This window comes from Diabrotica undecimpunctata, chromosome 1 (assembly GCF_040954645.1).
Source record: "Diabrotica undecimpunctata isolate CICGRU chromosome 1, icDiaUnde3, whole genome shotgun sequence".
Taxonomy (NCBI): Eukaryota; Metazoa; Arthropoda; class Insecta; order Coleoptera; family Chrysomelidae; genus Diabrotica; species Diabrotica undecimpunctata.
The window spans coordinates 42,048,060-42,074,152 of NC_092803.1; the positions used below are offsets into that span (position 1 = coordinate 42,048,060).

The 26,093-nt window shown below is 33.9% G+C and overlaps 1 protein-coding gene across 1 annotated transcript; it reads left to right on the plus strand.

The window, feature by feature from the left end:
- Window positions 1-117: 117 nt before the first annotated feature.
- On the plus strand, window positions 118-19,332 carry LOC140448597 (arf-GAP with dual PH domain-containing protein 1-like). The gene is made up of 6 exons (XM_072541685.1): window positions 118-455; window positions 6,625-6,850; window positions 6,982-7,239; window positions 8,019-8,347; window positions 12,259-12,450; window positions 16,568-19,332. The coding sequence occupies exons 1-6, from the start codon at window positions 374-376 to the stop codon at window positions 16,630-16,632; spliced, it is 1,152 nt and encodes a 383-aa protein (XP_072397786.1). The 5' UTR covers window positions 118-373; the 3' UTR covers window positions 16,633-19,332.
- Window positions 19,333-26,093: the final 6,761 nt, after the last annotated feature.

The following is a 26,093-nucleotide window of genomic DNA, read 5'->3' on the forward strand; positions in this document are numbered from 1 at the left end:
AAGTTTAAATTAGTGTATTTGAAACTGGCTTTAGTTTAAAGAAGCATAAACTGGGTGGGAGTAGCAGGGTTGCCGGTGTAATATAATTTGTGTGATTCAGGGATAAATTTATTTAATGTGTCGGTTAATGTAAAACTAAAATAAAGCATTATTAATTTTGTTATTGAAGCTATTTATAGAAGGAGGGTTTTTGAAAACTGGAATGTTTAATTGTGCATTCGATCGTTTTGAATTCAAAATAACCTTGTCCAGTTTTCAGATTTTTTTAGTTAGATATTCGGCAACTGCGCTCTAAAGAATTGACAAAAATGGTGATGGTTTGTTGTAGTTGTCTGGTGTTATTAAAATGAATGGTTTAAATTAAGTGATTAAAATGGTTGATAGAAACGAAAAATTTCTTAGTGAGCTATTAAAATATCCTGGAAACAATGTCTGCGTCGATTGTGGTGCTAGAAGTGAGTAACCTCAGTTTATTTATCGGTTTGTTTGAGGCATGACATCCATGCCACTTATTCCCAAGTAAACAAATACATACTATCAAACATACCTAGTGTGATAACAAGTATATTATTTTAAGAAAACTGTGCATTGTAATTATCTGTAACCGCTATCGTTTTGGGTAGATAATTTTTAATATAATAGGCTCTATATTTGTAAATATTATTAGGAGCATGTTATTTGTTTTTCCAGGAAATAACACTACTTCCGAATTGGAAAAGTAACGGATTTTTATAATACTCTTGTGTTATATATAATCAATTTGGCTAGAAAAAATAAATGCTTATGTGTTTTTTATGTTTACTGTAATATTGAACAGACATTAAAATATATTTTGAGTTTGAATAATTAGGTCCTAACATTGAAACAGGATGCATTAAATTACTTATTAAATTAAGAATGAATTTTGCTACTAAAAATACTAATTGTTTTTATTTCACAAAAACAATTTCATGGTGCTATGTATTGCATGTAAATGTGAAACAAAATATTGTTTTATAATTCTAATGTTTTACTCATAATATTTTGATTTTATCATCAATTGAAATTTTGTTTATTTTTTACAAATGAATGTTTATTTTTTACCTATTAATATTCATTTGACTCGCAGCTCTTACAACTAAAAACATTAAAAATTATTTACATGGAAGACAAACTTTTGTTTACAAGATGATAAAACAAATGAGTAGTTAAAAGTCATTAATAAAGTACAATGGATACAACAGTATGAGAATATGTGGTAAAACCCTAGTTGTTTAAAAGATAACTTAGAAAAACAAACTGTATTAGGGAATTGACCACGTAACAATGTGAGAACTTAGAGCTGATCAAAACATCAGAAAAGTGAAAGGAATAAACTAAATGCAAACATGGAGCTTCTGAGATATAATAATAATAATCCTTTATTAACCCTTTGTGGCCGGAGTTAATTTTTTCTTTTTAATACTGATTTTTTTGGTTGATTTATGAACCGGTACACATAATAAGAGATATTTTTATAGAAAAAAAATTTATTTTTATTTAGTTTTTTCAAAAACATGTGGTTCCATAAAGTGACCACTAGGAAACTAGACCAAAATCAGAAGCAATTCTTTTGGTGAAATTTATAAAAACAATTGTTTTTTTTTTCACTTAAACAGAGTCCATCACGACATGTAGACCAATGCCACATAGAACGATGTGGTTGCGCACGCGTACTGCAATGGGCACAACGAACCTTATTTCCGTGGATTGGAAGATGGGCACATTTATCATATTTTATTTTAGGGGGAACTATAGTCTTAAATTTATTTGGTACACCTTGATAACTCTTTCTGCCCTTTTTATCTGGATCTGGTTGTGCTCCAATTAATCCCAACGCTACAGCCAATCTAAAGTCTTTCAGAGAAAAACTTGTTACGTTTTCTGCCCGGTCTCTATATAAAATATAACTATTTACTACAGATAGATCCAGAAAATGCCAAAACAACCTATACCACCATTTCTTAGACTTGCGATTTATTTTGTATAAAGAAATATACATATCTGACTGGTCGACATACCCCATATGCTTGTTATAGTCTTTGACTATTTGAAGACAAGCAATGTCTTGAGAGGTACCTTGTTTTTTCTGGAAACAGTTTGGATATCATTTGGGTTGTGGAAGTTACTGAGAAATGGAACTGGCTTGCTGTCCATCCACTTTAGATATACTAGACCTTCTTCAGTGATCCTTCATTCTGAAGTTCCTCTTGCCATTTTTGTTTTATCGTTGACTAAATTTGTTGGCTGATTCTTACGTTTTTATTATTCTCTCTTATTATTTGATATGACTTGAAACTCGTCATCCTCAAACTCATCTAATTTATCCTCAGATGGAGCCCCTGAAGTGACAGATTCTAAATCTGATGCATCTGAGGCCAACTTCCTAATGCCCATGACCAACACCTGAAGTAAAACAAAAACATAGATGTAGGCATATCCCACTGACCTGGTGGTTCCATAGGAGAACCACACATTTTATTTGCAAATAGTAAATTTATGCTAAGTTTTACAAACACCAAATTATCAAATATCACAAAAGAACCGCATAACAAACAGAAATATCAAAAAACTTACCGAATAAATTGCTGATTTCAAATAAAATATATCGTTTGTCGTTCTTCACTTCACAACACTCGTGACTTATACAAAACAACTGTCGATTAGTGTGTCTGAACAATAAAATATTACGGCGGCAAGATTTGTATGAAGTGGGGATATACACAGAAATGCACTCCGACAGTGTGGTTCCAAGCAATCACTTCTAGGCCGTTAACAAAAATTATTTTATTTGTGGTATCTTCATGGAACCACTAGGCCCCAAAGGGTTAAGACTTACCATTTTACATTGACAAAAGTGAAATTATAAATAAACCAATTTATTAGAGTTACCTATCTTAACACTCATTTAAAATATCTTAAAACTTATGAATCAACAACAATAACATGAACAACATTGTTCCATTCTGCCTTGTTGGATACTTTCCTGTGCCACCGCCTGATGTTCATGGTTTTAAAATCTTCCTCTACAAGTCAGTTTAGGCTTTGTGACTTTACAAACCTATCGATATCTGCACTCTGCATTAATTCATCCAGCTTATAGCTCATTTTCATTCTCCATGAACCATCGCTACAATAGATTGGTCCAAATATATTTCTTAATATTTTGCCCTCAAATATTCTCAATTAATTTTCATCAGTGGTTGAAAGGGTTTGATGCTTATAAAATGAAAATATTTGCTTCCTTCAATATGCTGATTCAGATGTTGATTCATTTGTTGTGTCTTTATTTTGCTGTGTAAACACATTTGAACATAATGGGGTGTATTCTATAACATTTCCGTTAAATTTAAGAGGCCTCTAAAATTTAACTTTTAACGGTCCCCCTAAGTTTTAGGTAACATTGACATTCTATAAAGAAATATTATAGAGGACCGCTAAAATATATTTTTTTAGAGGAATCCTCTAAAAGGTTTTCAATCAGATCTGGCAATGTCGCACATTGATTGTGTTTAAACTACGTGTAAGGTAGAAATTGACCAACCAAAAAAGTGTTGGAGGCAAAAAACTTAAGAAAGGAGAAGAAATTGGCAGTCTGCTTGACTTATTATTTTATTATTATTGAAGATATATTATTTCAGTTTATTTGTGTTTGCATTGGCTTTATTTTCGTTTTAATAAATCATATCTCGGATTATCTTTTGATGCAGTCTGAATTCAGCTCTACAAAAAGAATAAAAATTTTGAATTTTGTTATAGGTATAACACATGGATTATAAAGTAAACTGAGAGTTACCTTTCATTATTATTATTATTTCATCAACTAAAGCTTCACCAAATATATCATAAAAAACCATTTGTCTTTTTTAATTGTTTATCTGCACTATAATATATAAATAACAAACTAATAATCAAATAAACCTAACCAAACAAAAATAATCAAATTATATTTAACGGACTGCTAAAACTAAGAGGACAAGTTTTGACATCCTCCAAAACATTCTGTTTTAGCGGGAGTTTTAACGGTTTAGGTTATAATTTTAACGCATACATAAGTTACAGAATACAAAAAAAAATTTTAGCAAGCGCTAAAATTTTAGAGGCCTCTAATATTTAACGGAAGTGTCACAGAATACACCCCAATGTCAGGACATTGATTAATTCCGTAATTAAATAAACTTCTCGGTTATTTGACACTCAATAGAATTAAATTTTTCTCAGAAATAAACTTTTTGATAATTGGGTTTTGTTTTATTTTACTGCCGTATACACAATACATAGAATCGATTGCGAGGAGTATTGTATTTGTAACAATATGATTCATGTAATACATGACTCCATGTATAACTTATTCCAAATAAACACATTTTGGCATATTTTTAGAAGACATTATGTACATACAGACCAAAGAACATCTGTGGTTGCTAGTACTTTTTCTATGGACAGACCAAATAATTGAATATCCTTCTGAAATAAAAATAATATACTAATTTGAGTATTTTACATTTATATAGGTATATAGTTGACTTCCTCTCAGTCGACATATTATTAATTCCTATTAAAAATTTATTTTATAAACTAGAGCTAATGTATTATTATTATTATCATTAGAAATATAATATTCTACTTGTGGGGTATTAACAAACAAATGTACTATTACGAATTAATAGTACTTAAATTAACAGAACTATTCCTTCGAATACTCTGGCGAGAAAAAATGAACTTTTAACTCATAGGTGCCAATAATTATTAAAATTTAAATGGTTGTAATAAACAATCAAAGACAATTTATAGGTTTAGGTAAAACTTACCGATGGGTCTAATTACCAGGGTTTGCACTACAAAACAACGAACAAAACCAATTCAAAATGCGTGCATGGGTTCACTTGCCGGGTTACGTCTTTTCTTTCCAACGACTGGTGCTCTTCTCTCTAGCGATATGTATTTCCGAGCCCTCAGCGGTACTATTAGGATCGGATGAATACAGGGGAGGAAAAATGTAATGATTAATTTATACAACCATATTTGAATTTAAACATTCTCCCCCCTTTAAAGGCCATAAGATCTTTAAAAAACAAAACGAATTCTAAATACTATCATTACTTAAACAACTAAAACGATAATTAATACAAACAATTCCTATACAAATCTTAAACAAATATTCAAAACTTAAACTAAAATAAAAAAATTAAAATTAAAATGATGGTTTCATCGTGGTTCTATTGATAAAAGCCGACCAAAACAAAATCAGTAAAAAGGCTGACCATCTAATCTTCATCTATCGGCAAGGGACAGATTCGAACAAGAGGCCGTTTTAAGGTTCCGGTAATCGTACGCACGGTGGCCACTCGAGCTACACCGTCTTTACCCTCATGCAATTCAACAAGACGCGCGAGAGGCCATTTACACGGAGCCAAATTATCCTCCTTTAAAACAACTAAGGCACCGATTTTAGGTACAAAGCCAGAATCTAACCATTTGGACTTTTGTTGCAAGTTGTGCAAATATTCCTTTCGCCATCGAGCCCAAAAATCTGTATGGATGCGTTGTAACAACTGCCATCTGGACAAACGATTGAAGGATACCTCCGAAAAATCAGGCACAGACAAAGAGGTCAAGGGTTCAAGAGTCAGGAAATGTCCTGGGGTCAACGCATTGAGATCTTCAACATCGTTAGTTAATGGGGTAAGAGAGCGTGAGTTTAAGACCGATTCAATTAAAGTTAAAACGGTATAAAATTCTTCGTAGGTCAAAATTTGAGCTCCGACTATACGAACAATATGTTCCTTTACAGAACGAATTCCCCGTTCATAAATACCACCAAAATGTGGAGCAGCAGGAGGAGCAAATAAAAACTTAATATTTTCTTTATTGAGAGCGCTCTCCATGAAGCTACTAAGCTGTCGATAAGCACTATGAAAATTAGTGCCATTATCACAAAACACTTGCGATACTCGACCTCTCCGAGCGATAAAACGTTGTAAGGCGGCGAGAAAAAATGAACTTTTAACTCATAGGTGCCAATAATTATTAATATTTAAATGGTTGCAATAAACAATCAAAGACAATTTATAGGTTTAGGTAAAACTTACCGATAGGTCTAATTACCAGGGTTCGCACTACGAAACAACGAACAAAACCGATTCAATATGCGTGCATGGGTTCACTTGCCGGGTTACATCTTTTCTTTCCAACGACTGGTGCTCTTCTCTCTAGCGATATGTATTTCCGAGCCCTCAGCGGTACTATTAGGATCGGATGAATAGAGGGGAGGAAAAATGTAATGATTCATTTATACAACCATATTTGAATTTAAACACTACTGTTACAATGTAAAGTGACCAGCAAGGAAATATATTTTCTTATCCGCCGCCAATGATGGAATTCAAAATTTCCTAGAATTCATGATGGGCACGTGATTTTGGCTACATTTCACCACTTACGGCTTGTGATTTCGGATAGTAATTTCATTTAATACTTGTCAGACTACAGTTATAATTGGAATTTTGAGGACACATAGAGGTTTCTTATTGATTGCCGGTTTATATACTATTCTCTACATTCAGTAAAATATCAACAGCTTATAATAAATAATTGTTTTGCCAGATCCAGAATGGGCATCTTACAACATCGGCATCTTTATCTGTACAAGGTGTTCAGGGGTTCACAGAAGTATGGGAGTACACATCAGCAAGGTCAAACATCTGAAACTGGACAGATGGGAGGATTCTCAGGTGGAAAGAATGACAGAAGTGGGAAACACCAAAGCTAAGTTGAAATATGAAGAAAGAGTACCTCCATGTTATAGGAGGCCCAAGGAGGATGATCCACAGTATGTATTGTTATCTTAAATGCCTAAAATCGTACTAGATAATAAATAAATTTTAAAACATATTAATGTAGTATAATACTAATAATAATGTTGTTTAACGTAGTGGAATAAATGAATATGAATTGTTGTAGGGTATTGATTGAACAATGGATCAGAGCAAAATATCAAAGAGAAGAATTTTGTCACCCTGAAAGGCAGGTTTACACTAGTGGTAACATGCAGGGTTTCCTTATGAAAAGGGGTAAAGAGGACAGCAAATACCAAGCCAGGAAATTTGTGTTATCTGAGGCTGATGATACTCTGAAATATTTTGTTAGAGAAAACAAAGAACCTAAGGCCATACTTCGGATATCAGAATTAAATGTGGTGTTTGCCCCTGAGAAAATAGGGTAAGTTTTTTTGGTTTCACTTTTGTAGGTAGATCGAAATTTCCAATCATATGTTTGTCACCATGACATATTATTTTTATATATATATATATATATATATATATATATATATATATATATATATATATATATATATATATATATATATATATATTACTTAACATTTTCATACAAAACCGTTTTATTTTATTGAAAATTTTACATCTTTTTATTTTTTTCCGTTACATCAAAACTTTATTAGAACGAATGTTGCAAAAAGTTTGTTAAGTGGTGATTTTTATTGTTAATAATGTTTAACAGTGGTTTTACTTCAATAAATAGTTGTTTAATACAAAAATTGAGATTATTTCCAAATATTTTGCAAATGAAAATGTATGAAAGTTAATTGATATCATTTTGAAGATCTAAATATTTATGAAAAATGAGTAAATCGTGTAGGATTTGATGGCAAATATTTAACACATTGAAATATTCCATATATTCCTTACTTAAAATTAAGTGGTTGTGTAACTGGATAAGTTACACTCTGTATATATAAATTGTATAATAATAAAATATATAAATACTAATACATATTTTATTTTATTTGTTCTTTAAAATTTTGTGAAGGAAATAGGCATTATATTGTTTGCTTGTTTCTTTGTTATTGTTTGATGTGTATTGTATATGATCTTTACTTTTTACTATTTGTTGTATTTTATTGTAAATGGTTCTACCGTTGAAATAAATAAATAAATATATTAGCCAAATTGTATTTATATAAATCAACCCTCTTTTAGATACCCAAACTCTATGCAGCTGACCTTCTTGAAAGATGGTACTACTCGGCACATATATGTCTACCATGATGATGCAGAAGTAATATCAAATTGGTACATGGCTGTCAGGTGTGCGAAGCTTCACAGATTGCAAGTAGCCTATCCTTCGGCCAGCGAGTGTGACCTGGTGAATTACCTCACTGAAGATTTTGCCAAAGAGGGCTGGTTGTGGAAAACTGGCCCAAGGACCTCAGATGGATTCAAAAAGCGGTGGTTTACACTTGATAACAGGAAGTTGATGTACCATGATGAACCTATGGATGCTTATCCCAAGGGAGAAATATTTTTAGGTAAGTCTCTATATATATATATATATATATATATATATATATATATATATATATATATACAGATCACGACATTGTTTTATTGAACATACAACACAATGGCAATTGCTGTGACATGTTACACATTTCCACCTCTATATTCATTTCACAGTAGCTACGAAATGTCTTAATTGTCACATTGACATTAAAAATTTGAAACGAAGTTCTGGAAGAATAAACAATAATTAATAAAATGCCTATTACGTTGTATACTGTCGGGAAAAAGTTCAACTTGTAACATGGTACTTTCAGGGTCATTCGATACGCAAAGTAATTGATTTATTTATTGTTGCCTTCGAAAATAGACCCTCACCAATTGTTACAACAGTTAAAAATACCATTAAACATTTCCAACTTTGGGATGTATAAACAGTTGTAAAAAGTGTCATGACAGTAATTAACCACATGTTAGACCTGTCGATGAGGAGCATCAAAACAGGGATATTGATATTTGTGTTTTTGTGGAAGCTAGTGAACCCTGCAATAGTGTACAAATTGCTAGGGAAGTTACCGTGAATGCTCGAACTGTCCAGCGAGTTCTCAAAAGGAATGGGTATCACTGTTTTAAGATACAACCAACACAAGAACTGTTTCTGAAAGATAACTTTAGGCGGATGGAGTTTTGTGAATTTATGTTGGATAAACGGAATAAAAATGTACACATGTTAAAAAATATTTTATTTTCTGACGAATTCCTGTGAGAGTGCAATGCAGACGGTTTTGTTTGACTGGAAGGGTGCGCTGGAGTGCGGGAAAATGATTGGTGTGGTTTTCTTAGACTTTAAACGTGCATTTGAAACCATAAACAGACAACTGCTATTGAGAAAGATGGAAAGGTATGGCTTTGGTGAAAAAATTATAAAGTGGTTTCAAGAATATTTGACTGATAGAACACAAGTGACAAAATATGGTGCCATTTCATCGGCTCAGACATCTCTGTATGGTGTGCCACAGGGAACTGTGTTAGGTCCTACTCTTTTCATACTGTATATAAATGATATTGTTGATGTTGTTAAAAAGTGTAAGGTACAGTTGTTTGCCGATGATACTGTGATATATGCAATAGGGGATAAGGTAGATGAAATAATCGATATAATAAATGAAGAGATATGTAATATATTAAAATGGCTCGATAATAATTCCTTAAGTCTTAATGTAAATAAAACAAAAATGATGCTTATAAAGAATAAAAATTTTAAATTAAATAACATAATAAAAGATGTAAAAATTAATAATATTGCTTTGAAGAGAGTGGTTCAGTATAAGTATTTGGGATGTATTATAGATGAAAATTTAAGTTTTGTTGAACATTTTAAGTTTGTTACAAACAAAATAGCAAAAAAAATCTATGCATTGGGAAGAATGTCAAAAAATTTAAGTTGCTGGTCTAGGTTGACCATATATAAATCGATTATTGCTCCCCATCTCTATTTTTGCTCTACATTGCTGTTTTTAATGAATGCTTCTCAAATGAATGTACTGCAGAAAAAACAAAATAAAGCCTTAAGGATATTAGGATGTAGTGTATACACTAGTAGAACTGACATGCTAACAATGGCAAATGTTTTAAGTGTAAGACAGACAATTGTATGTAATAGTATGATTTTTGTTTATAAAATGTTAAATGGTCTGATACCTGTGCATTTGTGTAATAATTGTACCTTTGTTCGAGATGTACATGAACACAACACACGTTCTAGAAATAACTTTTATCTGAATAGGATCAACACTAATTTTGGTCAGAACAATCTTTTTTATAGGGGATTAAAGCAATACAATGAATTACCGGAAAACATTAAGGCTTCTGGAAACTTAGCTCAATTTAAAAATTTATGTAAGATATATGTTAAGCAAAGCATTGTGATTTAATTTTAAGGGTATAAATTGATGTATTTATATGTATATTTTTCTAGCCATGTGCTATTAATAAAGATTATTATTATTATTATTATCTTCATTTTCATTTCATAAAAAACACAATCCATCCGTTGCAAGGTATTATTCTTGGAAAAATAAGCACCTCAGTCTTGTAGTGTGAACGCAGCATCTGCAAAAGTTAAATGTTTGGACTGGGATGTTAGGCGACCATATTGTCAGTCCATTTTTTTATTTATGGAAACCTAAACGGGCCCAAATATTTACAACTTTTACAGAATGAGATCATTCCCGCAGTTCGACGACTTTCCATAAATTTTCAGGAGGTTTATTTCCAACAGGATGGGTGTTCGGCTCACAACTCTAGAGCAACTATTGACTTCCTCAATCAAATGTTTCCTGATCGACTGGACTTAGCGCCTAACGATTTCTTTTTTTTTTTTTGGTTTTCTCAAAGAAAACATTTGTAGGCATCAGTTTGAAAGGGCCACAAACCTAGTCGAATTAAGGGCAAAAATACTTCATTTCTCTGCAAGCATTACACCAGCCCTACTCCAAAATATGAGGAGAAATCTGTATGACAGATTTGGTTACTGTTCAGCACAAGGAGGTGGAATATTTGAGCCTTAATTCATTAATCTGCTTTCCTAATTTTTATTTTTTGTTAGGTACATTTTACTAAGTTTGTAGGTTCTTAATTAGGTAGTATTTTTTATGTTTAAGTTTGGAAGAAGTTTATTGTTTTTTTTTTATTTAAAGGTACAAACGATTCTTATTCTGATTTTTTTCTTCTTTCTTGTCTTATTGTTATAAGCTTTGTCCATACAATTTGTACAATTTTCAGTGACAGAGCATATTACTTATTTATTTCTATTGCTATTAAACAAAAATAAACAAAAAATTAGTTTTAGAGCATTGTAATAAATATACTCTAGAGATGGGATTGCAATAGATCTTAATTCCTATGGTCAACAAAACAATGTCGTTATCTGTATGCATATGAGTATGTAAATCTTTCAGCTGGACATGGTAATATACATTGATTAAGTTCAAATAATTAAATGGTATTATCAAGGCAATTCCTTGTCAGAATGTGTATATCTATTTGCTAATACTTTCGAAAATAGACCCACACGCAAACAATTGTAAATAGTTTTGAAACGAAAGGAAAAAGACAGTTAAGATTTGATTTCACGTATAGTGCGTCCGTATATCCGCTTATACGTATTTCACCGTAGTAGGGATCATCAGAGACGACCATTCACATACGCTCTGAACGTGAAAATAAATCTTTCCTGTCTTGGGAAGCAACTCTAACATGGCTTCGTATGGACGAAAATAGCGACATCTGATAATAAATCCGTAAACTAATTTTTAGAAACCAAATTCAGATTTATGCTTTAATCTGTGCCTTCTAAGAATTGCAAGGCAAAACAGACGTTGATAAAGATGTTATTAGAGACATGGGGAATCTAAAATTGCATTCCACAACATATCTCCTCAACTAAGCAAAAATCCTTAGCGAATTGGTTTCTAGTACTCATAAAAAGTGTACCGTTATAAAAGGAAAGACAGTTAAGTTTTCATTTCACGTATAGTGCGTCTGTATATCTGATTTTTGCTTAGTTGAGGAGATATGTTGTGGAATGCAATTTTAGATTCCCCATGTCTCTAATAACATCTTTATCAACGTCTGTTTTGCCTTGCAATTCTTAGAAGGCACAGAGATTTTGTTGGAAAATCAAAAATGGAGATTTTGTTGGAAGAAATCAACAAGTTTTTAATAAGAAGAGCTGTAAAAAATCCAGAACATAAAGGAGGCAAGTGTAATGTGGGTCAGAAAGAAAGAAAATATATTCACAATTATCTAGAGTTTATGTGTACTTTGAATCAAGCAAAATGAAAGGATAAGTGAACATCATGGATTTCATATCACTAATTACAGATTTTTGCATTTTTTTAGTATTTATTTTCTAATTATTTGTAATATTTCATTATAGGGCACACTCTAGATGGATATGGCATTAGAATAGGAGTTTCACATGGAGTTAAGGACCAAGGCTTTAGCTTTTCTCTAACAACTCCAGATCGGGTCTATAATCTTTCTGCGAGTACAGAACATGATAGAGACCACTGGATTGAAGTCATCCAAAGAGTGCTGGAAAGACCACTGACCCCTCAAGACTCTGCAAGTAAGTAGCTGCTTAACTAAATTTAATGTATACTTTTTTCTTAGATACTTTATTGAATGTGATATATCGATCCATTCCAGGAAAAACATGGTAATCAAAAATTTTTCGAATTTTTGATTTTTCATTGAAAGTGAACAAAAAAACTTTTTCGTTGACCAAAACATCGTAATTCGCACGAATACGGTTTTGAATTTATAAATAATAATGCATTTTATCGTTACCAACACAAGTCCGTACCAGTTAAAGGCAAAACATCGTAACCATGCGTATAAAAATCGTTAGGTTATTTTGCATCGTTATGATGTTTTGAGTAACGCTGGGATTTACCGCGATTGGCTGGTGAGTGGTGACGGCACCAAACAACATCGTTGCTGGATGCTGTAACTATACAAAACACAAGATCTTGGTTAAATACTGGTGTCGTTTCTCTAAGTAGTCATCTTGAATATTCAGAAGTATCATGGAATCCAGAAATTCAATAAGAGGATAGCTCTAAAACTGTGAACCTTGAAAGTATACCACCCAATGAAGATCTTTTACTAATAGGGCAAAGAGGAATCCGAAAGCAAAAACCGCTACCGAAAAAGGTTTCTAAAAGAATTGAAAAATGTATGAAAAAATAAAGCAGTACAATCATACCCTGTAAATAAAAAATGCGGTAATGAATGTGCTGAAAACTTAAGTGAAGAAGATAGAATTTTGATTTTTGAAAACTTTTGGGGTATGGCAAACTCACAAAGGCAAAGAGATTGGATCTTATCTTGCTTTGATCTGAAAAAAGTACTGAATAATTCTTATGGAGAAAGTGTAAATTTATTTTACTATAGAAAGTACGCATTCTATAATGAAACATTTTATGAGAGCGGTTGTGCAGACGTTTATTGTTACTTGAGGGGTGAATCAGATGCAAAAAGAGCCTGCAACGAAATTTGTACAATAGTTTACATGTATTAAAAAAAGATATTGAAGCCATACATGAAACAATTTATCGGTATAATATTTATATATTCCGAAAGTATCGAAACAAAGCAATGCTGGCTGTGCTATCATACTTCTTTGAAAGGAGCGAATTAATAAAGAATATAAAAATAACATTTCTGTTACCAAGACAAAATGTTGCCCTTGGACTCCGTGTACAGTAGCATTGAACTTTTCAGGCGTCCCAAAACTGTGTGGTCTCCAAAAGAGTGGCCAACGATTATGTGCAATTCAAGAACTAGTCCTTTTAACTATTCCACTCAGTCCATGTTTTTTTCTTTAATTTTTAAATTGGAAATATTTCTCTGAAGCATTAATACCAAACAAATTCAAAATCAACATTAGTAAACTTCCCATAGCCATGTTTAATAAAGATAATCCACAAAGCTTCATTTTAGTATGGATTCTTTGATAAAGTGAACTGAAAACTCTAAATTTGCAGGATATTTTCGTCGTAATCGTAATAATAACAATACCGCTCCCCAACAGCTCTACGATAGTCGACTCAAAATTTCGTCAGCTAAGTACTTAGATCTTAAAGAACTCTGTGATCAGGGTGTTATGCCAGCAGAGTTTAAAGATTTCCTTCCTTTTATTACCCACGGTGGTGATATTACAGACTGCTTGATGGAAACAGATAACGAAGATACAAGTGACCCTGCTTTTTGATTAAAACTTTTTTTTTAATAAATGTATAATTTTAATAATTGTTATGTATATAACGTGTAACGTGTTCCCACGTTCGGTGAGGCATCCACACATTGGGTTGAGTATTGGGGCGATATCAGTCTGTTCCCTCTAGATCCAACGTCAACATATCCGACATGGAAATTGCAGCGGCTGAGACTGTCGTGATAATGAGTGCATATGATTATATTTTGCTACAAAAAAGGCGAAGGCCTCCTAGTCGATGAAGATGGTGGCGATATATTGAATTACATATTTTAAAAGTTACATGACCACACGACGGTGGCCTATTAGGACAAAATGATCTATATTTCAAAATTACAAGCATATATTTTTGTAAAATATTTAGATAAGTACATTTTTTAGATATATTATATATATTTTTTAGATATATTATATATATTTAGACTTATCTAAAATATTTAGATAAGTCTAAATATATATAATATAATATAATATCTAAAATATTTAGATAAGTCATAAATAAAATTTTCGCGACCATCATACTGAAAAGAATAACAAACAAGGTTGAGTGTCGAGCTAATCAAGCAGGCTTTAGACCAGAATCCTCCTGCATAGACCACATTAATACTGTGAGGGTAATAATGGAACAATCGGTTGAATGGAATACACCCCTATACATGGTTTTTGTTGATTTTGAACGTGCCTTTGATAGCTGTCTCACGCTGCTGTATGGAAAATTTTAGAGCTAAGAAACATCCCGCAAAAAATAATTTCTATTATAAAGTCACTATATACTGATGCGAAATGCAGCGTGACACACAATGGGATCAACAGTGACGAATTCAATGTACTTACTGGAGTTAGACAGGGATGCGTGCTTTCTCCGTTTCTTTTTAACATAGCTATAGACTATGTTCTCTCCAAACTAGACTCCGACACAAGAGGGATACAATGGTCGTTAACCACACGCCTAAGCGATCTAGAATACGCGGACGATATCTGTCTATTAGGTCAAAGGTTCCAAGATCTGGCTTACCAATTGGAAACACTTTCCACTGAAGCCAATAAAATAGGTTTGAAAATCAATATTAGTAAAACCAAGTCCATGAGAATAAATGCAAGGAACAACACGCTATTTACTATCGACAATATGCAGATTGAAAATGTGGAAAACTTTACGTATCTTGGAAGTGTCATAACAGAAAACGGAGGTACAGAAGACGATATTCGTATGAGGATATGAAAAGCCCAACAAGCTTTCAGCACGCTCAACCCTGTTTTGAGATCTGGCGAGTATCCTACAAGGACAAAGATCCGAATATTCCGATCAAAGGTCATGTCTGTTCTACTCTACGGATGTGAAACCTGGAAAGTGACAAACACCCTCACAGACAAACTGCAGGTCTTTGTTAACAAATTGTTGTTGTTGTTGATGTTGAAAAGAAAAAGAGGTCGCCCAGTACAAACTTGGAGAAGATCCATCATGGACGAGATAAGAGGACAAGAAAAGTCTTGGAATGAGGTGAAGGCCTTAGCGCAAAATAGAACGCGTTTTCACTAAAGCTCTATGCTCCACTTAGGAGTTCAAGAACCTTATATATATATATATATATATATATATATATATATATATATATATATATATATATATATATATATATATACATACATTTTTTTGAGTGCCTGAAAGATACTGAAAAAACCAGATATGTATATTATTTATTTGTGTAAGAAATAATCTTTTGAGCAAAAACCCCGTTTTGATAGTCCACCGCCGTGTATCGGAGTGTTAATCCTAAACAACTCAACGGAGGTGACTCAAGTGGCCGAAGATCGATTTTTATATATTGTAAATTTGTTTTTTAATGCCATCACGGAATGGAAGTTTTCTTCGATAAAGTAATTTTTATTTTCTAAAAAGAATGCTGTGTAAAATGGCAGCACAAGCGTTTTAAAAGAAAAAAGAAGACGAGGACTCTTTTTATAAACTGCGGCTTGTCATTGGTTTATTTTCTTTTGCTATGCTAGAATATGCAAAATTAGGTAATTTTATGCAGGATCCGAAAATTACGCGCCAATCCCTTTGATGTGTACGCAAAAACCGACAGCCCACGGGAAACTCCCAACGTTGGAGCAAGTTATAAAAACGCTGGCGCCAACATTGGCTCCAACACAGTTTTATCGGTACACACATTGGACGAACGCTGTTGGGCCAACGTTTGTCCCCATGTGTGGAGCCGGCGTAAGTGACACTTAGCGAAAAACTTGAAAAATAAAACATATAACACAATTACTTTTCTTATTTGTAAAGTACAGTACCAAATATAATATAAAATATTTTACTTTTAATACTGATTGGTATAAATATTAATTTAAACACCCTCCTCCTGTAAAATTCGCTTTTTGTTGGTTACGATGTTTTTCCTGAAAGGGCTCGATATACCTTTTTTAAATCTATGATAATGTGATCATTGTGTTTATTTTTTAGTATCCGGGCGGCTAATAAGGAAGAGAGCAAACACCAACTCGATCAACATATTTTCCCAAAGGTAGTTAAGATGAAAAAAACGAACAATTGATGTTTCTATCGACCTAGTCTTATAGTTATACTTATCGATAACCGCGTATATCAAGTAATATACAACCATCTCCTAAATACTCATAATAGAAGTAACCCAATTCTTAATTTTTAAGAAAGGATTTTTATTATTTATCCTTAAAGCAACTTTACATTCTGCATTTTTTTTTTGGAGCAATACATAGTGCTTCCTTTTAATATAGTTTACGTTGATATAATCTAAACAAAAAAATAGAAACGAAAATGACAGTTGACTGACTAGTATGTATCATTTTATGTATTTCCATTTTGTCTAAACAAAATATGTAACTTTGATGTAGAATCTAAAGATTTAGGCTAAGCACTTTATTCAATGTGCTGTAATGTAAAATGGCTTTAAGTAATTTTTGTGAAGAATGTTACAAATTATACCCTGATGAAGTTGTTAATTCAAAATTGTGCATGAAACTTATAGATTTTTTGGCCTTTTTAAGCATACGTGACACATAAAAAGTATCTAGAAAACAAGAAGAAACAATGATTAAAATTTTGAACAACTATTCTTATTTACCTTCACTACAAATCTTGGAATTCTTCATCTTGAATCTGTCAGTTAATCTTAAAAGGGTCTAAATGTTTCTATAATAGTGCTTATGGAAAAATATCTCTTTTAACAGCGAATTGAATATTTTGTGTATAAAAAAAATCATAATTATTTCGAGCTTTATTACACAAAAATGTTCCTAATTTTTGTTTAAAGTCAGAATAAATAGTAGTACAGACTTAGTGATGTAGTACAATTTATTATCAGGAGCTTGGTAAAAGGGCCAAAGTAATCAAATGCTGTTTTTGGGAAACTGATTTGTACACTTTTTGTATTTTAAAAGACACGCTCAGAGCTACTGTTGATTTTGTAATACAAAGATTACTATTATTGCACTCACAATAATGTACACACAGAAATCTAACCTAGAAATAAAAGACCAATGTCAAATCAAATCGAAGGAGGTTCTTTTAAAAAAGGGGTCAATGTCAACATTGGCCTGTATAGAAATAAAATTTTGACGAGCATTGGGGCTGAAGTCTACATTAGTCCTTTTTGCTTTAAATATCAGTGTTCATTAGAGGTAAACATTGGCCGAAAGTAATGCTGTAAGCCTGTTGATACTCAATCTAGACATTGGCCACTTTTACACAGTACTGTTTGTTTGAAATCTAAGACAAAAATGCACAAGTCCAAAAAGTCTAAAACTGACATTGGCCCTTTTAGAACCAAGCTTCTGATATATATAATAACTACGATTTTGGTTTAATTTTAAACCTTATACATAGTTCTAATATGAGATATTGTTCATGTTCCTTTTTTAGTAGTTGAAAATTATATAATTGTAAAAATAGTTATGTAATAATATCAAATTCCGTAGTTGAGCTTAAATATCATGATCAGAAAATAGTTTATACCGATATCATTTGAAAACTATTTTGGTAATATTTGTTTTTGTCGAAATATTCATTTCACTGTATCAAACGTTTACAATGTATGAAAATTAAGAATAATTGATATAATGATTTAGCATTAATTGGAAATGTATTGATTTTATCATAATCAAAAAACTCATGTGATAGTAATGTGTGGTAAACAATTCATACAGTTTAGGATTTCCAAATAATTATTTATAATAAACACTTTTTTGAACGTTTCGCGGATAAAAATTGAAGTAAACATAGTAGTCCTAATCTTTTTACACATATTAATTGTTACAATAGTACAGTTCAAAGTACAACTTTTACAGCATTTGATTTTTTTCTAACAGCTCATTAACATACGCCTTATTGGAGTGATTATGTTATGCTGTAAATTATTGCTGAAGTTAGCAACAGGTTTGGAATCTAAATCAATGTCTACTATTATTTTAAGCCTTTAGCGGTCAAAATAGAAGGGACTTTCATATATTTTTTGGGTTGAGTTTACCGAAAGTACAAGCTGATTATAGCCGCAAATGTCAAACATGGAACAAACAATTTCGGTATAGCAGTGTTGGCATGATTTTATAATGTAAATGCTGTATGCTTCAAATATAAAAAAAATAAAGCTTTAGAAAAGTACATTTTGTTTATATTATGTTATGAATTCTGCAATTTTTGATTTATATAAAATAACAATGAGTAAATATTTGTTTCTTTGTGGATTAATTGCAGTTAATTAATAGAAATTTTTTTAGCAATTACCCTTTGATAGATTAGGGGATAGATTTGGCAATCGTCAAATCAGCAGTTGCCAGATTACAACATGTTTACAATTAATCTCGAAAGAGACAAATATTTACTCGTTATTGCTTCATATAAATTAAAAATTGCAGAATTCATAAAATAAGTATAATCAAAATGTACTTTTTAAAAGCTTTATCTCTTTATATTTGTAGCATACAACATATGCATTATAAAAAAATACCAACACTGCCAAACCGAAATATGTTTGACATTTGCGGCTATATTCAGCTTATACTTTCGGTAAACTCAACCATTTTTTGTAATAATTGTGTTTTGGAGGATATAATTTAATAAAAATTAGTAATCGCAGCATCATTTTCGTGGTTGTTTTTTAATTTTCTGGAAGTACATATATGTACCACTAAGTGTTTCCAGAAAAAAAGTTTGGTGGTACATATTTATACCATTTCCAAAATATTTCATTTTTATAAAAAAACAAGAAATGTGTTATTTGTACTATTATTATATTTTTTAAAACAATATATATATATATATATATATATATATATATATATATATATATATATATATATATATATATATATATATATATATATATATTGTAGCGTGATTAAATAAAACGAGCGGTTCGAATTTATATACATATATTTATTTATAAGTTTACAGTTCGGTACTCTCTTATCAACTCAACTCCTAATCATCGTTACTTGTATATATACTAAAGTTACTATTCGAGAACATTCTGGCGTTGTCCCACCTCTAATTGCCCGATCGACATCACCCGTCCGAAAGACGGGAGCTATTGACATGCCGAATCTAGCGTTTTCTAGATTCGTCCTTCTAAGAATTATGACGTTTCGGAGATGGGCTATTTCGTTACACTGCTCCCCTCTTAAATCTGATCGTCCCGATCAGCAACTCTATATGTAGGCACAGGATGGCGGAATCTACAGGACTCTCCAGCTCTGCATGAACCCTTTAGAAAGAAATAACAGTCTACTGACTTTGAAGGATGCGATCTCATCGGGTTAATGCAACACACAGTAATTCGTACGCCGGTTTCTCGGAAGATTACTTCAAGCATGCTTCTGACAATCTTCCAGTCCAGATTATCTAGTGCATGGCCTATCTTGGGTAAGGCCAAATTCTTGATGTCGTAATTGCACACAATTTTCTTCAAATTAGTTAGAGCACGCCATATATCCTCGTAGCTTGCCCTGTCTGTATACGACTTCCTGGTCACCATATACAGCAAAGATCGAGAACCATCTTCTAATCTCAGTACTCTTCCAACTTTAGGCTGCTGGTTTTTTAACTCGTCCAAACGACCGAATTTCTTATAAAATACGGATGAGATTCCTTTAGTCATCTCAAGATCTTGGGAAACACAGTGGGCTAGAGAGACGTTATGCGGAACACTAAAAAGATCCTGCTGAACTTCTGTGGTCACGCCGAATCTAGCACTCTTTCTCTCTGCGTAATTTGACATAAATTCATTAAAGCTTGGTCGCCGGTCATCTTTGATCTCATGTTGAAGGGTTCGTGCTTCTTCTGTGTCATTTGAGCCAGCATATGGTGCAAGACGATTTATGTGAACTACTTTTGGTTTACCTTTCGGCAACTTCTTAATTCGGTATATTACGTCATTTATTTTCTTTTTAATTTCATACGGACCTTCCCATTGTCTTTGCAGTTTGGGAGACAAGCCTCGACGACGTTGTGGATTATAAAGCCACACAAGATCACCTACTTCGTAGCTTTCACTCTTGCATCGAGAATCATATTGATCTTTCATTCTGTCACTGGCTATCTGGATGTGTTGTCGGGCAAGTTCATGAATGTTGTTCATTCTTAACTTCAGGCGGTCGACATAATCTTCGCTTGCAACATGTTCTTCGGAAGGTCTGCAGCCAAACTCTAGGTCGCAGGGCAAACGAACTTCACGACCTAACATCAGGCAGGTTGGAGTCTGGCCTGTAGTTTCATTTACGGCCGAGCGGTAGGCCATTAGGAATAAATGAATGTGCTGGTCCCAATCTCTTTGGTGTTCTGATACAACTTTGGACAGGTGTTTACCCATCGTTCGGTTCATTCTCTCGACCATTCCATCTGATTGAGGATGCAGGGGTGTCGTCCTGGTCTTATTGACACCAATCAATTTACAAACGTTTTGGAAAAGGGTTGACTCGAAGTTTCGCCCTTGGTCGGAGTGGATCTCCAAGGGAACACCAAATCGGCTAAAGAATTCTTTAACAAGTACCTCTGCAACGGTAGCAGCTTCTTGATTTGGTATCGCATAGGCCTCAGTCCATTTCGTAAAATAATCCATGGCTACCAGGATATATTTATTTCCATCATTTGTCTCTGGAAGTGGACCTGCAATGTCGATTGCTACTCTTTCCATAGGACTACCAACATTGTACTGTCTCATGGGTGCCCTCTTTTTACCAACTGGACCATTACTGGTTGCACACAGTTCACATTTCCGGCACCACCTTCTTACATCATCTTTACAGTTCACCCAATAGAACCGTTCTCGAACCTTTTGCAGAGTCTTCGTGATACCAAAGTGTCCACCTGATGCACCGTCATGTAACTGACGCAATACTTCTGACACTTTACTTTTAGGTACAATCAACTGAAGCTTAGTTTCTGTACCATCATCGTTCTCAAAGGTTCTATACAGAAGATCATCTTTCAGCACTAGGCAATTCCATTGGCTCCAGTAACACTTGACTTCTGGACTACATGCACTAATGTCATGCCAAGAAGGTCTTTCACTTTGACGCATCCAATCCAATACTCTTTTTATACATGGATCATCTGTTTGAGCGTCTTGTAGCTGTTGAGGCTGCCATTGCTCATTAATGACGGTGGTTCGTCTCACGGGGCAAAGTCGTTCTTCTAATTTAAGACAGTGATTACAATTTGCACTGCACGGCCGTCTCGAAAGGGCATCAGCATTTGAATGAACTCTGCCAGCCCTGTGTTCGATCTCGTAATCATATTCTTGTAATCGTTCTAACCATCTTGCCATCTGGCCCTCTGGATTACGAAATTGTAGGAGCCATTTTAGAGCAGCGTGATCCGTGCGAAGAAGAAACTTTCTGCCATACAAGTATTTATGGAAATGCTCACAAGCCTTCACTACGCCTAGCAATTCTCTCCTGGTAACGCAATAGTTTCTTTCTGGTTTTGACAAGACTTTGCTAAAGTAAGCGATGACTTTCTCCTGCCCATCTTGGATTTGGGAAAGAACAGCTCCTATTGCACTGTTGCTTGCATCTGTGTCCAACACAAATTTTCCTGCCTGTCTAGGGTAGCTTAAAATCGGTGCGCTGATCAGAGCCATTTGTAAGTGTTCGAAAGCTCTTTGACACTCCTCGCTCCATGTATATTCTTTGCCTTCTTCTGTCAACTTTGTTAATGGCTTGGAGATGTTGGCAAATCCTTGGACAAAACGTCGGTAATATGTACATAGGCCAAGAAAACTTCTAATTTCGTGTTTATCTCTTGGTACTGGCCAATCCTTAATTGCTGCAAGTTTTTCAGGATCAGCTGTTACACCATTACTTGCTACAATATGTCCCAAGTACTTCACTTCTCGTCGAAACAAGTGACATTTCTTCGGACTCAACTTCAGATTCGCTGCCCGCAATCGTTGAAAGACTTCTGTTAGGTTATTGGCATGTTCATCGAAGGATCTTCCAACTACAATTACATCATCCAAATAAACCAGGCATGTTTTCCATGTTAGACCTCTTAAAACTGCATCCATTAATCTTTCAAATGTGGCCGGGGCATTACATAAACCAAAGGGCATAACTGTGAACTGCCAAAGCCCTGATCCTATCGAGAATGCGGTTTTTTCACGATCAGTTGGCTCCATGTCTACTTGCCAATATCCGCTTTTCAGATCGAGTGTGGAGAACCAACGAGAACCAGAAAGTGTATCCAAAGTATCGTCTATTCTGGGCAAAGGATAACTATCTTTTTTAGTTACTGCATTGAGCTGTCGGTAGTCAATACAAAAACGTGTTGAACCATCTTTCTTCTTTACTAGGACTACTGGTGATGTCCATGGACTGTTTGATGGTTCAATTACCCCTTGTTTGTTCATATCTTTGATAATGTCTTCGGCTTCATCTCTTTTCGCAAATGGAAGTCGTCTAGGTTGTTGTCTGATTGGCTGAGCGTCTCCGGTATTAATTTTATGCTTTACTATGCTTGTTTTACCATTATCCTTCTTATCCATGGCAAAAACATCTTGAAATTCTATTAGCATAGACTTCACTTTTTTAGTTCGTTCATCATCAAGATCTTGGCACGTTTTAATCATCGTCTCAACAAGCTCCTTTGGATACTTAGATTTCGACGGTTTCTCATTAGTATTCATGGAACAAATCGAAGCCACGGGAACACACTGTCCGATCAAAGTTCTTTTACTTAACTTAATAGCAGTTCCCTTTAAATTCATAACTCTTACAGGAACGACATCTCGAATTCTCACCAAAGCTTTTGCTGTTAGAAACTCGGCATTATTCACATCTTCGACCATCCTTAAACTTCCCTCTCGGCAGTAACCATCAGGTCTGGTCATCAAAATTTTCTCACTATTACCGGGTATTGTTACGTCACAAGTAGTTATTAAGCTGATAACATCTTCTTTGTCGTCATGAAACGGCAACTCTTCACCACTGATCTCGAGAACTCCATCTTTGACATTCAATACAGCCCCAACTTTCCTTAGTAAATCCATCCCCAATATGAACTCATCGGAGATCTCTGCAATTAATACTGTATGTTTTACTGTGGTCTGGCCAATGGATACTGACATATTAGCCTCGCCATATGTATTAATTATCTCACCAGTTGCTGTTCTAAGCTTGACTGTTGCAGGCAATAATTTAAGATGGCCTCGTACTACTTCTGGCCGTGCAATAGTTCTCGTTGCACCTGTATCTACCAAAAACGATCTACATTTATTATTGATACGACCCTCTATGTACAAGCTATGAATTCCACCTGAGGACGTAATGTTCACAGTTACTATGGGGGCTGTGTTTCTCGAGGTCGGCAGTTGCCCCTTGTTGTCGACCCGTTCTAGTTTTCCGACTGCTGTATCATTTTCTTGCAATTACGGCGAATATGACCTACGTCACCGCAATTCCAACATCTGGGCTCGCGTCTCTTCGGCATCGTGTTACGAACTACTTTTCGTACCATTTCTTCCAGACGTTCATCGTTTGGTTCGTCGCCTTCTTCGATGGTTCTTACTCGATGGCTCCGTGAAGTTTGACTAGCTGTTTCATGTTCCAAGGCAATAGCGAGCGCTTCATCCAGAACTTTTGGTCTTGCTAGTCGTAAAGCTTTCTGTAATTCACTTTCTTTTAACCCATTGACGAAGGTATCTACAGCAATTTCTTCCAAAATGTTGTCTGGTACTTCCGGATAAGCCAACCGCACTATACGAGCAACATCTGCTTCAAACTCTTGTAAATTTTCACTTGCTCGTTGAATTCTACTTCTTAGTTGCGCCTTGTAGACTTGTTGTAGATGGGCATCTCCGTAACGTTTGTCTAGTCGAGTGAACAAGGTCTGGTAACATTTTTCTTGACCCTTAGGAATCGATCTTAGGATATCTGCAGCATCACCTCGTAAAGCAGCAGTCAAGGAAACAGCTTTTTCTTGTTCTGTCCAATGATTGGCTGTCGCAATAGCTTCAAATTGTCTAAGGTATATGGACCAAGAAGACTTTCCATCAAATGGTGGCAATTTGAATCTCATATTATGTGTCGTTTCGTCTCTGGGTGATTCTTCTTTCACTACCGGATCTAAGGCTATTGTATTAACTGGTGGTAGCACTTTTGTGTTAGTTATCATGGTCTCTAATTGTTTGATCTTCTCTTCTACGTCTTCTATCTTATCGTTAACATTTTTCTGTATCTTATCAAATGTTCTTGAGACTTCTTCAAATTTCTCATTGTTTTGATTACATACTTCGTCGAATCTTCTAGACATATTTTCGAATTTCTCGTCGTTTTGTCTGGCTGTTTCTTTAATAATTTGAGAAGTTTCTTCGATCATTTGAGACGTTTCATCGAATCTTTTGGAAACAGTCTCGAATTTATCATCAGTTTTTTTAGACGTTTCTTCAATTTTTTTAGAGGTTTCTTCTATCTTCATTAAAACTGCTTCTTCCGCTGACTGAAACTGGAATGTCTCTGGGTCATCTCCATTCTTGTTGAGAACAGTCTTCAGACGTTCTTGAAGTATCTTTTTGGACCCGCTGCAATCTTCATCGCGTTCTTCTAGTTGCTCACGCAACTGTTTTACTGAAAGTTCTACTAGCAGCATCTTTGGTCAGGCACACACGTACTTTTTAAATGTTCTTTTATATAAAGATCACTACGCGGATGTTCCCGACGAATAATACTTTTCAAAAGTTCAAAAGTCTTTTTCAAAAATCACTGCTGAATTTATTTGCAAACCCCACACCTGACACCAACTGTAGCGTGATTAAATAAAACGAGCGGTTCGAATTTATATACATATATTTATTTATAAGTTTACAGTTCGGTACTCTCTTATCAACTCAACTCCTAATCATCGTTACTTGTATATATACTAAAGTTACTATTCGAGAACATTCTGGCGTTGTCCCACCTCTAATTGCCCGATCGACATCACCCGTCCGAAAGACGGGAGCTATTGACATGCCGAATCTAGCGTTTTCTAGATTCGTCCTTCTAAGAATTATGACGTTTCGGAGATGGGCTATTTCGTTACAATATATATATATATATATATATATATATATATATATATATATATATATATATATATATAGATTGAATATACTAAACATGAAATAAACCTTTTTTAGCAACTAAATTATTAGGTACCCACCTAAAGTCAATCAAACGACTTAAACTGCAATTTGTTCATTGGTGTGTTGTTGCATATATGGAAGATTGTCACTCCGTCTCTTGTGCGGTCGGTCGATACATAAAAAGTAAGAATCAGTGTGGTTGTCTGTTGCAAGCGGGTTTGCCATATTTCGCCCATTCTGTGAATTATCATAAATAAATTCCCCTTTTGTATTCCACTGCAGTTAACAGGGATAATCCTCTACAAGTACCTGCCTAATACTTTCATTTGCGCCTTTTTTCAGCGGTCATCAAACAATTAATAATTTTCTGACGGTACTGAATAATTATTTTTT